At 36.9% G+C, this 17,674-nt stretch overlaps 1 protein-coding gene across 1 annotated transcript in view; it reads right to left on the reverse strand.

Annotated features, from left to right (window-relative positions):
* YME1L1 (YME1 like 1 ATPase) overlaps positions 1-17,674 on the reverse strand; it is a 31,671-nt gene that overhangs the window by 8,395 nt on the left and 5,602 nt on the right. Inside the window, exons 2-12 of the mRNA XM_005687859.3 lie at positions 15,418-15,549; positions 9,506-9,668; positions 8,950-9,048; positions 8,617-8,726; positions 7,022-7,172; positions 6,538-6,621; positions 5,179-5,261; positions 2,708-2,798; positions 1,842-1,994; positions 1,127-1,259; positions 309-371 (exon numbers count right to left, since the gene is read on the reverse strand). Of these exons, the coding sequence (XP_005687916.1) occupies positions 309-371; positions 1,127-1,259; positions 1,842-1,994; positions 2,708-2,798; positions 5,179-5,261; positions 6,538-6,621; positions 7,022-7,172; positions 8,617-8,726; positions 8,950-9,048; positions 9,506-9,668; positions 15,418-15,549 (1,262 nt within the window). The remainder of the gene's footprint in view (positions 1-308; positions 372-1,126; positions 1,260-1,841; positions 1,995-2,707; positions 2,799-5,178; positions 5,262-6,537; positions 6,622-7,021; positions 7,173-8,616; positions 8,727-8,949; positions 9,049-9,505; positions 9,669-15,417; positions 15,550-17,674) is intronic.

The following is a 17,674-nucleotide window of genomic DNA, read 5'->3' on the forward strand; positions in this document are numbered from 1 at the left end:
CCAGTGGGTGTTAATAGATTCAGAGTTGTCTAACCGTCACAATAATTTTAGAGAATATTGATCCCTTCCCCCACTTTCTCCAGCCAAAAGAAACCCCAAGTCTACTGGCAGTTATTTCCCCCCTGTTTGCCCAACCTCTGGCAACTGCTAAATTACTTTCCATTGCTATGGGTGTGCTTATTCTGAAAATTTCATATAAAAGGAATCATATAATATGTAATGTTTTGTGATGGGTATTCTTCACTTAGCATAATGTTTTTAAAGTTCATCACTGTTCTAGAATATATCACAAAAATTTTAATACTTACTTATCTAATGCCTCTGGGAAATTTGTGGCACCTATGATGATAACTCCTTCATTGGGTTTAAAACTATTAAGGAAAAAAAGTATCTTTTCACTGAAAGTTAAAACAGCACACACACATAAATGTTCTACACAACTGTTTATCTTCAATCTTATTAACAGCAAAGAAAAGGGATTGTCTTTCTAATGCCCCAAATAGTAAGACATCACTAACTGCTTTTTAAAAGGTCAGTGCACTTCAGTAAAACTTGTTAACAATACATCACCAAATCATCTGTGGTTTCACAGTAAATTTTCTACTTAGGAAGAGATAACCTGACACAAAAAGCTTGAGTTCCTGACTAATTTTTTGAAAAATTATTTTCAAGTTTACCAACTCCAATTATTTACTCTTGAACTTTCAGAATGTCTTATATGATGTTAAGAAACTTCTCTGCTTCATTCAAAGCAAGTCCACCTCTTACTTTTTACATTATGGAAACTGATGCAAGCCTTTGATCTACAGCAATACTCAGAGCTAGTCACCAACAGTGCAGGAATGAGGGTATTCTCCTTGCACATCTCCAAAGAGATGACGACTTTCAGCTAGAATCACTGCTTTTCTGTCATACTACAGTAAATGAAAATTTTAATTTTCAATTTAAGAGTAGTTAATACATCAATTATCGATGATCCCATTAGTAAAACAATACAATAGTCAAAATAGCTTGTCTTTACTCCTTGCAGATAGGATATTCTGTTGCCTATTAACTTAAAATTTTTCCTATCTCTAAAATGCTACTAAATACGCCACCAAATTCTCAAGACAGAAGATTCAATTACCCATCCATTTCAGCCAGAAGTTGATTTATAGTCTGCCGTGAATATGGATGCATTGGAGATTCAATTCGCTTCCCACCAACAGAATCCAATTCATCAATAAATATAACACAAGGGGCATTTGCTTTTGCTTCTCCTAAAGACAGAAAAGATTCAAGTAAGTTTAATAAAATCAACACCTTTAAAATAAAATTGTATAAATATTTAACAACCTGTAAGATAATTAAAAAGCCAATAAAAGACACTCATTAGGGAGCAAATACATAAAACAAGGTCTTTCTTAACTGCTTTAAGAAGAGTAGTCTCAAATGAAAAAAAATTATAACACTGAGCATTCATTCTTCCTAGTCGTACAAACCATATACAGTCAGATTTGAGGCAAATAATTTTTAAATATATACTACAGAATTGATAAATAAGGTGAAAACAAAACATACGAAAAAAAAAAAAAACCCCAAACAAACGAAACCACAGGTTTTCAACAGACCCCAGCCTCATCCAGCAACCTAGTGATTCCACAAACTCTTCTGACTAATTGGAAAGAAAAGTAATAGTTTTATTTTAGCCCACACACTAAGTTACCTGAGATTAGCATCCTACAATGGCTATTTCAACCAACTATCAAATCAGAAACAAGAAGCAAAGACAGAGTTTAAGAAACCCTCTTTTCCTAACATTAAGACAAATTATTACTATATGAAAGATCCTCTAGACCTACTAAAAAGATTTCTTATACGGCTGGCTCCCACACCCACAAACATCTCATCAAATTCTGATCCAGAAGCATAATAAAAAGGAACATCAGCTTCTCCAGCAACAGCTCGGGCAAGAAGTGTCTTTCCTGTTCCCGGTGGTCCAACTAAAAGAATTCCTAAAGGAAAAAAATAAACAAGAATGGTTCAAATTAAAAAATAAAAACACAATCTGATAAGAACTTAAATAATTACGAATTAATAAATACAATGCTGTGGTTGAAGGCACACCAATGATCAATATTTTCAAACATAGTCAAACATATTTGTCTCTATAAACGATTCACTTCAGGACCTGCTTCGTAACTAATTTTCCTGTATTATTTAAATACTATTTACACATTGGGATAAATATCTGAATATGACTTTGGATTAGATAACAGTTTTGGATCTATGTTAAATTTCCTGATTTTAATAACTGTACTGAAATTGTAATAAAGAGAATATCCTTAATTCTTAGGCAACACATGATGAGGTATTTAGGGGCAAAAGAGCATGACATCTATAATTTACTTGCAAATGGTTTTTTAAAAATATAAAGAAAATCAATTAACAAATAGAACAAAATGTTAAAAAAAATTTTGAGCCTGAGTTAAAACCATGGAGGGAATTCTTTGTACTATTTATTGTTGCAATTTACTTAAAAGTTTGAAATAACAAACTTTTAGATTATCAAAGAAAAAAGATAACAAAATTGTATGTTCAGAATGAGCACCTGTAAAATAGCAATTAAGAATTACTAATAAACTTTCATCAGGTAAATCTGAGAAAAGTTAAATTAGTGATATATTACAGTGTTTTGTCAAGTCATGGGAAAGCAAAGATACCTTACCTTTTGGAAGTTTACCTCCAAGAACAGTAAATTTTTGTGGATTTTTCAAAAATTCAACAACTTCCTGTAATTCCTGTTTAGCTTCCTCCACCTGAAGTGATACAATTTACCAAATAATTTAAAATATTAATTATCTTACCAAGACACCCTCTTTGAATATTATAAATTTAACCTGATATTAATTTGGCTTTTTGTTTCAATGAAAGTATACAGAAAGGCCCCTTTAGAAATATTCACATAAAGGGTTTTCTCCTGACCCTCAGTACCAGATACATGAAATCTCCTTACATATCCCAACGAAACCCCTTTCCAATTGCCTCCTTTGGTTAAAAAAAAAAACAAAAACTGTTACATTCAAAATTCTAGTTAAATGTCTCAGTGGCATTTAATATAGAGTTGCCTAATATGTTTCAAATCTAAAACTTTTTTTGACCTGGTTATAAGCTTCAAGGGCAAACTATCTGGACTTACTACATATTAACGATAAGTGAGTTTGTGTTTAAGTTATAACATTAATTTGTGACTAGTTATGAAGTCATTTTTATTATAAGGAATTACTGCTGCTGCTGCCGCTGCTGCTGCTAAGTCGCTTCAGTCGTGTCCGACTCTGTGCGACCCCATAGACGGCAGCCCACCAGGCTCCCCTGTCCCTGGGATTCTCTAGGCAAGAACGCTGGAGTGGGTTGCCATTTCCTTTTCCAATGCGTGAAAGTGAAGTCACTCACTCGTGTCCGACTCTTAGCGCCCCATGGACTGCAGCCTACCAGGCTCCTCCGCCCATGGGATTTTCCAGGCAAGAGTACTGGAGTGGGGTGCCATTGGAATTACTACTAGAATATAAACAATTTAGTTCCTAACAAATGCCGAAGGATAGTGACTAAAATTAAGCTATAGTGTACTGCTTTATAAATAGTTGTGGTAAAAAAAATTTTAAAGATTTAATTCCCCAAATATAATATCTTACAGAATTGAGATCCCTAGCAAAAAAAAAAATCCAATCTGGCCAACAAAAATTACAATCAGAATATTAGATCATCTTTAAAACACTGATAAGGATTAAGAAAGCTATCTATTAGAAACAGTGAGCAATTTTCCTAGTTAGCATATAAGCAGAAGTCACAAATGCAAATTCCTAGTGGCAAAATGGTATCAATAAATGAGTGAAGAAGGGCAGATGGAGAACAGCACTGGTGGAAATGTGCTGAACTGGAAAGCAACAGTCCCTTTAAAGACAACCACAACATGGCTCTGCCAAAGAATACAACCTGGTGTTCCAGAATTCGATTTTCAACAAACACTGGAAATTTTTTCATGGGTGCGACTTCAATTTAAAAACGTTGGCTACCAGTGTAAATGAAGAATACCTTTTTTGTATGTATACTTTCACGTATTTATTTTAAATTACCCTCACATAATAATATATTTATAGCCAACCTACAACCTCATATCACACAACTTTTAATAACTCAGTGAGAAAACTCATTTACATTGGGCAGTGATAAAAAAGTACTTGGGAAGGGGCGAACAGAAAACATACTGATGGGCCAAAGTCCCACAAGACCTACCCCTCCCCGCCTCCCACACACCCTCAGATGTCAATCCCACATCTAGGTTGTCATCTGTGCTTCTGCCATTTGGCTATAAATTGGAGATTCCCAGAATCCCTCCTTGGGCTTAATTTGGTAGAGCAGCTCATAGAACTCAGGAAACCAGGTTAGGTACTATTGGCTTATTATGAAAGGATATACCCTAGAACAGCCAGAAGGAAGAAAGAGGTAGGTAAGGGACACAGGAAGGGGAACAGGCCCTCCATTTCCTCTCTGAAAATGCTACTCTCCTCACGCCTCTATGTGTTCACTAACTAAAAACTCCTCCAAACCCCGACCTGTTCGGATTTTAATGGGAGTGTACTCACATAGGCATAATCAATTATTAACTCCTTTCCAGCCCCTCTCCCCTCTCTGGAGAACAGAGAGTAGAGGTGGAAGTTCCAAGATTCTAACCACAGCCTGACCTTTCTGGTGACCAGGCCCCCTCCAGGAGCCCACTCATAGCCACCTCATTAGAACAAAAGACACTGGGACTTCCCTGGCGGTCCAGTGGATAGGACTCCAGGTATCCACAGCTGTGGGCCTGGGTTCAGTCCCTCGTTGGGAAGCTAAGATCCCATAAGGTACAAGCTGTATAGTCAAGGGGACAAGGAAATAAAAGAACAAAAGACACTGCCATCACCCAGGACATTCCAAGGGACTCAGAAGCCCTGTGTCAGGAACTGGTGTCAAGGACCAAACAGTAGAACAAAAGATACTCCCAGTGCTCTTCTCCCCTGAGAAATTACAAGGGTTTTAAGAGCTCTGTGCCAAGAACTGGAGGCACAGACCGTGTATGTATTTTCTATTATTTCAACCTTTCTAATAAAAAATACAATTACCATAATGTTTGAAGAGACCAAGGTAAACTTTTTAACTTACTCCTTTAACATGTTCAAAGGTAACATTTTTCATCTGCACAGGATCTACAGCTGAATCAAGCCCCGTTGTTGTCCGGAAGCGGACTAAATGGACAAGAAAAAATGCTTACATATTTGACAGATTCATAAAATTCTAACTATCTTATTTTTCAGAGGCAAGAAAGTCCAGAAAAATTAAATGTCTAAGACCACAATTCGAGGAGTAGGAATTAGGTCTTCTGGATTTTGAGACAATGTTCAAGGAATGAATGATTCTCATTAAAATGACATCTTTGCCTTTCCAATTTAAACTAAGAATTTTCCTCTTCTCCTTATATCTAATAATAAAAACGTAAACCAATGGTTCTCAAGCTCTATTGTATGCAATTAAGAAACACAAAAGAATAATCTACCACCCTGCTGATACCACCTATCAATCCATACACTAGTTCCTTTTTTTAGAAAAAATAATTTTTTAAAAAAACAGAGAGACAAGAGAAAGCAGATCTATATATAAAAGAGGCTATTCCTGGATGTTAAAAGCTCATCTAAGGTTTGATAACTTTTAAAATAACTGGGACTACATCAAGTTCTAGGAATAATTTCTGATCTAGGTCAATCAATGTTCTTAACTGTAAATCATTTTTTTTCCCCTCTCAAGGTAATCATCATAAAGAAAGGGGAAAACACGGTATAAACACTGAATGACAGCTGGAAAAATCAATTGAATCCACTTAAATCTGACATTATTATTTCATTTTAGACTGGCAAACTGAGAAAACCTGGGGTTCTAAAGTAATTTTCTGTGTGTCAATTTTAAATACACTGAATATATTACTGTGTCTTTGAAATAGATGACTGTTTTCACTCTGAATTGCTATTATAAAATTCTTCTGCATGTTCTTAGAATTTTATCATTGGTTAAGTATCATTTCCTAAAAATCTGGGGAATTAATCACGTCTAGAAGTAAATTTAAAATTGTTACTCTAAAATAATCCTTGGAACTTTAAAAAATATTTTATATCGTTAAAAAAGTACAATTGAATTTATACAGTGTCTGAAGGAATTTTTCTTATAATCCATAAGACAATGCAAATATAGTAAGTCCTCTGACGAGGTGGATGATACATAATCTTAAGAGATTAAAATTTTTCTATCTCAATGTAAAAAACAATCTCAAAGTAACCCAGTCTGAGAAGTCTCAAATTTGGATTAAAGACCTAGACCCTGGAATTATACACATAAATGTTTTCGTATCTCTAAGTCTTAGACTAAGGAAAAGAAATGAGTATACAAAAGATTTTTTAAGTCAAATATAAAATATATTTTAATATATAAATAAAATATAAAAAATAAAAGTCAAATATAAAGAGTCTCTACCAGATAAAAATGGGTTCTTTAAGAGTCCATAAATGCCAACTACCAGCAGAATAAAAACAATCAGGCGAGTTCTTCTTAAAGAATCTGGAGGAAAAAGAAAAAAGCCTTAAATAAAATGTTATCAATGAGAAATGACAGCTCAATGAAATGCAAACATGAGGTTACTGTTGGTAATCACATTTCACAACACATAGTTACGGAGCCTGGTATATTTTGCATAATCTCCATGATCGCCTTTCAGCACATGTTATCAAAAATTTCACAAAGCCTCTTGTACTTCTATCACTGACTTAGGTTCACTTCAGACAGTGAAAGTGCCAGGACATATTCTCTTTCCACACAGCTTGAGATACAAACATAAGGAAATGTAACCAATAAAAAGTTGTATAATTGTTAGAAAAGTTATTATAATCACTTAGAGGCAGGACTATGATTTCCTTTCAGATATTCCTCTCCAGATATGGATGGTGTCTAATCAACTTACCATTGGTTTTTTGTGTTAGCGCTTGAGCTTTCAGGAAACCTTCTGCAAAACCAGTTTTAAATGCATCTTGGTGAGCTTCAGGTATGTTTTTGGTTTTCATGAGTTTATCCAAACTCTCAACGTCTGATCCTCTGTCCCGCAAAAGAAACCCCTAAATACACAAACAACACATCAGTATCATTGACTATAGGTAATATTCCCCCTAAACGTAACAACTAATCACAAAAAAATTCATTAAAATTCTACAATTTAAAATTTTTATTGTCAATGTGAAGAATTAAGACTCAACAATAAATAGCCAATGATTAGGAAACTAACACTGGCCCATATACTCCTAGCAGTTAGTGAATATAAACTATGTAAATCACTAACTCTACTGAATAACAGGTCACAAGTTGACAGGGTTTGATAGCTTACAACAGGTCACACTCCTTTATTCCTGCTTGGAAGAAAAACCTCACTCATTTATTAAATGTTTACTTAGCACCTTTCATATGTTAATACTTGACCGTGTGTAAGTTCTGAAGATGTAAATACCAATGATCGGAATATTTTCAGTCTACTGCGAAGAGATACACAAATAACTTTTTGAAGTTATTTTGATATTACATTAGAGGAACTAGGTATGGTGGTAAAACAAATGCTGTCTAAGAAGTCAGGAAAAAACCTTATAGAGGATGGGATAACTAAACCACAGAAACACAGGGCATAAACAATTTGACAGTGCCATGAAAGGAAGAAGGGGGCGACCGAGGATGAGATGGCTGGACAGCATCACTGACTCGATGGACGCGAGTCTGAGTGAACTCCGGGAGTTGGTGATGGACAGGGAGGCCTGGCGTGCTGCGATTCATGGGGTCACAAAGAGTCGGACACGACTCAGTGACTGAACTGAACTGAACTGATGAAATAACAGCCTCTAGTACTCAAGAGCAATAAGCAGTCTTGTTTGACAGGACTTTAAAACACCAAGAGAGTAGAGGATAGAGGGAGAGAGGAGGTGGTACACTCAAAGATGAGAACAGAAAAATGTTAGGCAGAATGCCAAGTGATGAAATGCCTTACGTACCATGGCAGAAATCTGACAATAAAGCAGAGGAATACAACTATTACATTTTAGACAGTCCAGCAGATGGCAGTCTGGAGATTGGACTAAAGCTAGCAAAAGTGAAGGGAGACTAAATAATCATCATCTGTCTATGCAGTGGACCTGGGGATGAAGACAGATTTAAGAAACATTTAAGAGGCTGGATCAATAGGGTTTTAGTAATTATGGATGCAGGAAGTGAGAGAAGATGGACAAATTATAGTTAACCACAATGTTTCTTGCCTGGATGGATGCTACTTATTAACATAAGAATACATAAGCAGGTGTAGATTGACAGGAAAAAACAAAGGAAGATGTCTAACAGGCTAGTGGAAAAATAGCTTGGAATCCAGAATGTTGTAGATATAATGATTGCATAGAATATTAATCCATTATCCTAAATGAAAAGATGAAAGAAAATCAACTAGCCAAAAATATACATCCGATATTGAACATTCTTTCTGAAAAGTACTGCTTTATCAAACAACAACGAAAAAGGTCTAATTACCTTCACAAATGATGGCGCTGTGTGCTGGGTTTCTGCTAATCTTTCAGAGGTGGACTGCAGACGTCGTGTCCTTGATTTCAACGTTTTAAAACCCCGAGACTGTATGAAAACTGAATGAAACAGTATCACATTCAGTTTTCATTTTAAATTTTCACAAGGAAAATGTCTACTAAGAACCAAAACTTTGACACTAGTTATTTCCAAATATTCTGCAGATTCTACTGTGAGCTACAAATGACTGTTTCTAATCATTAATATCACTAAGAAAGACAAATCAGAATATATTAAACAAATCTATATTTTTCAAAATAAATATAATTTGTTGCTTCATACCTGGCCAGTACTGAAGATCTGAACAAATTCTTTTAAGAGTTCTTGAATGTTGTCTGTACAAGCAAGAGGAACGTAAAGTACTAAACATATCTAGGCAACCTGGAAAGAAATTGTAAAAACTAAACTTTCTAATTGTCAAACAATCAAATCATGAAATACAACAAATGATTTTACCAAATATTAGAAAAACCAAAACAAGTTATTTGCAAGAGACAATTTCAAACCTAGTCTACAATGTGATGAAACATTGGAAACCAGAAGTATGTTAATAAGTAACATGAAAGTCTAAGTGGCTCAGTCATGTCCGATTCTTTGCAACTCCACAGACTGTAGCCCTCCAGGCTCCTGTCCATGGAATTCTCTAGGCAAGAATACTGGAGTGGGTTGCCATTCCCTTCTCCAGGGGATCTTCCTGACCCACGGATCACACCCACACTGCAAGTGGATTCTTTACCATCTGAGCCACCAGGGAAACCCCCTAACCTTGTTATCTATTAAATTATCAACAGTACTAAAATGGCTTACTTTCATTGAAACATAAACTATATTATCTTACCATATTTATTTTCAAAGAAGGACTGTGCAGATACATGAGATGTATGCCAATGGGAAGAAACATTTTTGTCCTTATAAAATCCAGGAAGTAGACTGTCTACCAGTTGATCAATCTGTCCAACTTTTAATTCAGATAATCCTAGGTCCCTTAAGTTAAGTACAGGCTGTAAAAGATTGAGTCAACCATGTAAGCATTATTATTTTTTAACTTTTTATTGACATATAGTTGATTTACAATGTTTCCGTTGTTGTTTAATCGCTAAGTCATGTCCCACTTTTGTGACCCCATCAACTGTAGCCTACTAGGCTCCTCTGTCCATGGGACGTTCCAGGCCAGAGTATAGGAGTGGATTGCCATTTCCTTCTCCAGGGGACCTTTCTGACCCAGGGATCAAACCCATGTCTTTTCAGTTATATATATACACACTCATGTGTTATATATACACATAAACACACACATATGTGAAGTGTGTGTGCTCAGTTGTGTCTGACTATCACCCCATGGGACTTCCCAGGCAAGAATACTAGAGTGGGTTGACATTTCCTTCTCTGGGGCTCTTCCTGACACAGAGATCAAACCCGCATCAGCTACATCTCCTACATTGGCAGGGGGAGTCCTTACCACTAGCACCACCTGGGAAGCCATATATATATATATATATATATATATATATATATATATATACACACACACACACACACATATATATAATTTTCTATTATATAGAATTACATATATATATAATTTTCTACCATAAGTTACTACAAAAATTACATAGTAGGTCCTTGTTGTTTAGCTCAGGTAAGCATAATCACATCAAGCTATTTAACTTAAAGAGTACTTATTAACTAAAATAATGTGAATTTTTAAAATCTAACAAATGTATTGATTCTCTTTTCCTTCAAATATTTAAAAAATAAATTGGTATGCATATTTTTCTAGTTCTAGCTTTACTGAGGTCAACCATGTGAGATTTGACAAAGCTTTAAAATAAAAAAATCATACTCCCAATAGTATTAGCAGTCCATGGAGCTTTAATGACCATAAACAAAAGCCCATTCAATAAACATATGCTGAGATTCTTATTTGAACCAAAAGGTTCTGTAAATTACCCATATCTAACTCCTAGTAAGGAGAGACATTGAACAAAGCAAAAGATGTGTGGAAACCAGTCAAGACAATACTTTCACCTTAAAACAGTTCTGAAATAACTAGAAATTAAATAGGAGTGAGCTATTTTCTTGTTCAAATGAGCAGACAGGGAGCCACTAAGGACAAGTAACAATTTAAAGTCCCAACAGCTAAAACTTCAAGTAAGAGAAGTAAAACTAAACAAAACAAGTAAAATATCAACTTCTTATGACTGATGTAGTCAGATCCTTGGATTACATAGCTCTGGATTGATGTTCAGGTGCTAGTCAATTAAAAGCTTTGTAACCAGTCCTTCACATTCTTAGAATTCGTTTCCTCATTAGGAAAATGATTATAAAATATATCCTGATTATTTCCCAACAGGATAGTATGGATCAATGGATAAGATCATGTCTTGGCCATCTACATAGCCTAATATATACAGTAAGACGGTTAAAAGTGAAGTCGCTCAGTCAGGTCCGACTCTTTGCGACCCCATGGACTGTAGCCTACCAGGCTCCTCGGTCCATGGGATTTTCCAGGCAAGAGTACTGGAGTGGGTTGCCAAAATAGTATGGATCAATGGATGAGATCATGCCTTGGCCATCTACATAGCCTAATATATACAGTAAGACAGTTAAAGTCAGAATGAAATATTTAATAAGTGCTTTTTAAGGTAATAAAAACTGTACAATATAAGGCACATTATTATAATAGAACCAGAAGGACTACAATATTTAAAAGCTATAAAGATATTTTATCTTCTAAATTAGGGAAACCAAAAAGTCTATTTATAATACAAAAAGAAATGCAGATTTTTAACTAAGAAGATTATTCACCTTACTTATTGGGTATCAGGTCCTAGGAACACAAAGAGAAATAAAGTACATATAAGTATGATAATTACCATACTATATGGTAACTGCTCTTATAGAGGTTTTTATTTTAAGTGGTAACAGAACACAGAACAACCAATTTCCTAAGTCAGATAAGGTTTCCCAGAATTAACAATTCACAAATGATGGGGAAACTTCAGGGAAGAAACCTCGGGGAAGAGGACAAACAAAAAGTCATCAGAGGGCCTGGAATGTTTGAGATGCAGTCAAGTTCAGTGACTGAAGAAAGCACTAGAAAGAAGGGCTATGGCCAAATTGTGAGGAGCTGTGTTTGAATTTAATTCTATACCTAATATCATTAGTTTTGTTTTAGAGGAAGAAGACAGAATATAAAGATGATAAGCTGGAGAAAAGAAGGCTGATACAATAAGAGAAAAAAGGCATGAACCTGAACTGAGCCCTAAGAGGGATGCAGATACCAAGTGGCAGACAACAGACATTTGAAAAAACCAGTGAAGTACAGGATTATGAGGGAGGGGGGTTCTGGACGGATGTGCTGGTTATTGGTCTGCTGTCTCTCAGCTCCTCTTGGTCCTTTCTCTGGCTCCACAATCATGTATCTGGGTCCCTTTAAATAGTCTTCCTTTGTTGGCTAGGACATTAAGTTGTCAGTAGAGGGCACTGGAGAGACTTCGTAGGAGGAGTTTCTATTCCTGGTTCACACCATGTATTATGGTCACTCAACAGGCTCCTGGGTGCAATACCCATGGTTTCTCCAGCATCTGGCTCCTGCAGCTTCTCTGAAGCCTGGCTCCTGTGTGCACAGTTGCCAACAGTACTTGGCAGCTTTCCCACAAACAGCTTCTCCTGGTACCCAGGTGGCAGATTTCCATCAGGTTCAGCTTGTACAGCACCAGCGACTTCTATGCCATTTAGTGAGCCAAGGCCATACCCTCTCCAACAACCTCAGAACCTCAGCCCAAGGGTGGAGAAGTCTTCGTGGGTAGCTCAATCCTGGGAGTATTAGCTGCTCCTTGAATCTGCAAGTCCTGTATATTTCGAGTTCTCCTTACTTATTACTAGCCAAACCCTAGTTATGCCAATCCCCTGTAAGACCAATATTTTTAAAATATTCAACTAAAAATATTTATTCTGTATATTAAACTTGCACTGTTCAAATGACTATGTGGTCTCTTTCCCTTGGTTGGACCCAGACTGACAAAGAGGTGCTAAAACCACTGTTAAGATCAAATACACTGGAATCTGAAGAAGTAGTTCAGTTTTAGACATCTTTATTTTGAGGTCCTTGAAGTCTGTCCAGAGGGTATTTTAATAAGTCACCAGATGACTATTCTAAAACTTTAGAGATGCTTTATAGAGCTGAAGGTAGATTGGGAGTTATCAGCATATAGGAACACATAAACATTAAGATAGATAATCTGGGAGACTGTGAAGAATGAAAGTTAGATTACAGGTAAATGCATCCACTATTTAAAAGGCTGGCAATAAAAAGAAGTCCAGCAAAACAGAAAGGGGGGGGGGGGAATCAATGCAGTATCACTCAATTTCTGAGTACTTTGAAAAGAGTGGATATTCTTAAGGAAAAGTTGAAAAAGTTGCAGATTTTTAAAAATGCCTGTATTTACTGCTAAGGAAATCAACAAAATACACCAAGCCTATAAAATGGTAAAAGTAGTAGCCAAACTACAATGGGAGATGGTATAAATAAAAGCAACAATCAAGTTCAGAATACTACTTTTTTCTTAAGTCTGAAAGCAAAAGGCACAGAAGTCAGACAGCTTGGAAGGAAGTTAAAAAGAAAGTTTTTTTGCTTGTATTGTGAAGAGGATGTTTGGATGAGTAAGACTTGATGAAAGCAAAGGCATCGAGGAACAAAGGAGGTGAGAGCAGAGATGAGGAATGATGCTTAAGAAAAATGGAAATGTTTGTGAAAAAATAGCAAGCAGTAATCAGTGATAAACCACAGGACTAATGAGGGTAAACCAGAGGATCAGACACCAATTCTGTATCTGAAACCCATCAGTCTTAAGCTCAACTTTGGCTTCTAGAATTTAGTTACTATTTAAGCTAAAATATACCTGACCACTGATCTAGCCATTTCACTTAATGAAACAGTCAAGTATTTCATACCATGGAAAGTACAAGTAGTGTTGTTTATAGCAGAAAAAATTGGAAATAGTACCCAACAACAGACCATAAAATGAACAGTCTGAAGTCATAAAAACTAATGTATGGTATAACAAGTTCATAAGACTATTAAATGATGAAGGAAAAATCTTAATCTGCATACACAGATGATCCAACAATTATAAAATATAAAAGTACAAGGGAGAAAAGGAGAAGCAGGATCATAGATTAATTTCTCCCACTTACATAATATTTTCCAAAATTTCTGAAATGAATATAACAGTGCTGCATGTAGCAATTGTGACACATGCAGTCATAGCATTAGGAAAGCTCTCTTAGACTATAACTGAGAAGGGTGTCAAAAAACAATGGACCACCTATAGAAAGACGCTAGTATAAAAGGAAAACATAAAGACAAATTTTTCTCCTACATAAAACTGTATTTCAAGACTTAGCTCACAACCATCCCCTCATCCCACTCCCACCAAAAGCAAATATGGAAATAGTGTCAGATTTCACTTTCTTGAGCTCCAAAATCAATGCAGATGGTGACTGCAGCCACAAAATTAAAAGACGCTTGCTCCTTGGAAGAATAGCTATGTCAAACCTAGACAGTGTTAGGAGAAGCAGAGACATCACTTTGCCGACAAAGATCCGTCTAGTCAAAGCGATGGTTTTTCCGGTAGTCATGTATGGATTTGAGAGTTGGACCATAATGAAGGCTGAGCACTGAATAATTGATGCTTTCAAACTGTGGTGCTGGAGAAGACCTCTTGAGAGTTCCTTGGACAGCAAGGAGATCAAACTAGTCAATCCTAAAGGAAATCAATCCTGAGTATTCATTGGAAGGATTGATGCTGAAGCTGAAGCTCCAATACTTTGGCCACCCGATGCAAAGAATTGGCTCACTGGAAAAGACCCTGATGCTAGGAAAAATAGAGGGTGAGAGAAGGGGGCAACAGAGGATGAGGTGGTTGGATGGCATCACTGACTCAATGGACATGAGTCTGAGCAAACTCAGGGAGACAGTGATGGACGGAGACGTCTGGCTTGCTGCAGTTCATCAGTTTGCATAGAGTTGGACACGACTTAGCAAATGAACAACATATACTGTTCTCCGCCACAGTCCCTCAAATGAGGACTAAGGATATAAGCCATTTATAGGCTAAAGAGGCTTCTGTGAATCTTAGCCACATATTATAGTGTTTACTATGAAAAATGTATTCTGAGCTATAAGCAACTATCTTGGTAACAAGTTTTGTAAACACAAGTTACTAGATTGGCAATTTGCTATATACCAGACCACGATGATTTTATAATTCTCTGAATACTCAAAGCACAGTTTCATAGCTAATACATTCCATTTTCAGGTATCTGTGTTTCAACTGTTCAACTGCCCTGAAAGCTTCTATAAGGCAGCATATAATAACTTCTTGCTCTTCTATCTTCCCTGAGACTTGTGGGGCAGTTGTGGAGTTAACTGTGGGATCCCTGCTACCGCTGAAGCAATACTAAAGAATACTTAAACGGTATCACACAAGCAGTAACATAGGAAGTGAATACAAATACACTGCCACCCAAAATTTTTTATAAGATAAATGTTAAAAATAGGACAAAGTAATATTCTACACATACAACAAAGCCAGAATTAGATGTCCTTAATCCTACAACAGAGATTAAGCTGAAGACAGAAATCACCCTGCTACAAATGCCTAAACATAGAAAGTTATTTCAGGCATGTTTACAATGTACTGAACCAAAAAAGCTTTCTCACACATCCAGGGTAAAAACTCTTACCTCATTGGTGGGGGCCTCATGCTCAGACACTACATCTCGATGCTGGTTTTGAGAAATGGATGCACTGACAGAAACGGGTGTCTTTTTCGGTGAATGGAAGGCATTGATGAGATGACTCAGAGGCACTGTAACCTAAAAAAAGATAAAAGCTGAAAATCAGCAGTGCTTTTTAGAATAAAAACAGCAAAAAAAAAAAAAAAACCTTTTTATTGTCAGAACTGGGGATTGTACAAAGTTAAACATACACTGTTTATCAAAACTATACATTAAAAATTGTAAATACTCAGATTATTGCTGGTCAAAAACTACTAACTTTCAGGATAGTATTGGGGGTATATACAGCAAAAGTAAGGCAAAGAAAGGCAATACACCAAAGAAAGGCAATGCCAAAGAATGCTCAAACTACTGCACAATTGCACTCATCTCACACCCCAGTAAAGTAATATTCAAAATTCTCCAAGCCAGGCTTCAGCAATACATGAACCGTGAACTTCCTGATGTTCAAGCTGGTTTTAGAAAAGGCAGAGGAACCAGAGATCAAATTGCCAACATCCGCTGGATCATCAGAAAAGCAAGAGAGTTCCAGAAAAACATCTATTTATGCTTTCTTGACTATGCCAAAGACTTTGACTGTGTGGATCACAATCAACTGTGGAAAATTCTGAAAGAGACGGGAATACCAGACCACCTGACCTGCCTCTTCAGAAACCTATATGCAGGTCAGGAAGCAACAGTTAGAACTGGACATGGAACAACAGACTGGTTCCAAATAGGAAAAGGAGTACGTCAAGGCTGTATATTGTCACCCTGCTTATTTAACTTCTATGCAGAGTACATCATGGGAAACGCTGGGCTGGAAGAAACACAAGCTGGAATCAAGATTGTCGGGAGAAATATCAATAACCTCAGATATGCAGATGACACCACCCTTATGGCAGAAAGTGAAGAGGAGCTAAAGAGCCTCTTGATGAAAGTGAAAGTGGAGAGTGAAAAAGTTGGCTTAAAGCTCAACATTCAGAAAACGAAGATCATGGCATCTGGTCCCATCACTTCCTGGGAAATAGATGGGGAAACAGTGGAAACAGTGTCAGACTTTATTTTTTTGAGCTCCAAAATCCCTGCAGATGGTGACTGCAGCCATGAAATTAAAAGACGCTTACTCCTTGGAAGGAAAGTTATGACCAACCTAGATAGCATATTAAAAAGCAGAGACATTACTTTGCCAACAAAGGTCCATTTAGTCAAGGCTATGGTTTTTCCAGTGGTCATGTATGGATGTGAGAGTTGGACTGTGAAGAAGGCTGAGCGCCGAAGAATTGATGCTTTTGAAGTGTGGTGTTGGAGAAGACTCTTGAGAGTCCCTTGGACTGCAAGGAGATCCAACCAGTCCATTCTGAAGGAGATCAGCCCTGGGATTTCTTTGGACGGAATGATGCTAAAGCTGAAACTCCGGTACTTTGGCCACCTCATATGAAGAGTTGACTCACTGGAAAAGACTCTGATGCTGGGAGGGATTGGAGGCAGGAGGAGAAGGGGACAAGAGAGGATGAGATGGCTGGATGGCATCACCGACTCGATGGATGTGAGTCTGAGTGAGCTCCAGGAGTTGGTGATGGACAGGGAGGCCTGGCGTGCTGCGATTCATGGGGTCGCAAAGAGTCGGACACGACTGAGTGACTGAACTGAACAGCAAAAGTACTAAAAACACATATATTTCATTGTTGTAGCAACCTAACTCTGAGGAATTTATTCCAAGGAAATAATCTGGTAAGTAATAATCTATGCTTGCATATCCCTAGATGATAATTTTCATCAAAATATCTTAAAATTTATGGAAAGCTAGAAATGTCCAAGAATAGGGGAGTGGCTAAATAAACAATACCACAAAATGAAATATCTCACAGACATGAAACGAGCAAGCATATATCCAGAATTTTGTAATTGTCAACTTCCCTACTACATCATCCCACCCTATTCTGAGCCACCATCATCTCTAAGTGGATTTTTTTTTCGGTACATGGATTTTTAAAAACAGCAACCTAACTTCTCCCTGAATCGCCTCTATTAAAGCCAGTCAGATCTCATCACTCCTCCGCTCAAAACTCTCCAATGGCTTTTCTCACAATAAAAGTTGATGTCCTAACAACGATGACTCCCTGGCTCTTTCTCACTTCTGTGGCCTGGTCCACCATCAAGTACCCCTTTACGCTCTCTGCTCTGGGCCCCCTCAGCCCCTGTGCTGTTCCTGGAGCACGCC

Source organism: Capra hircus, chromosome 13 (genome assembly GCF_001704415.2).
Source record: "Capra hircus breed San Clemente chromosome 13, ASM170441v1, whole genome shotgun sequence".
In the NCBI taxonomy this organism is placed as follows: Eukaryota; Metazoa; Chordata; class Mammalia; order Artiodactyla; family Bovidae; genus Capra; species Capra hircus.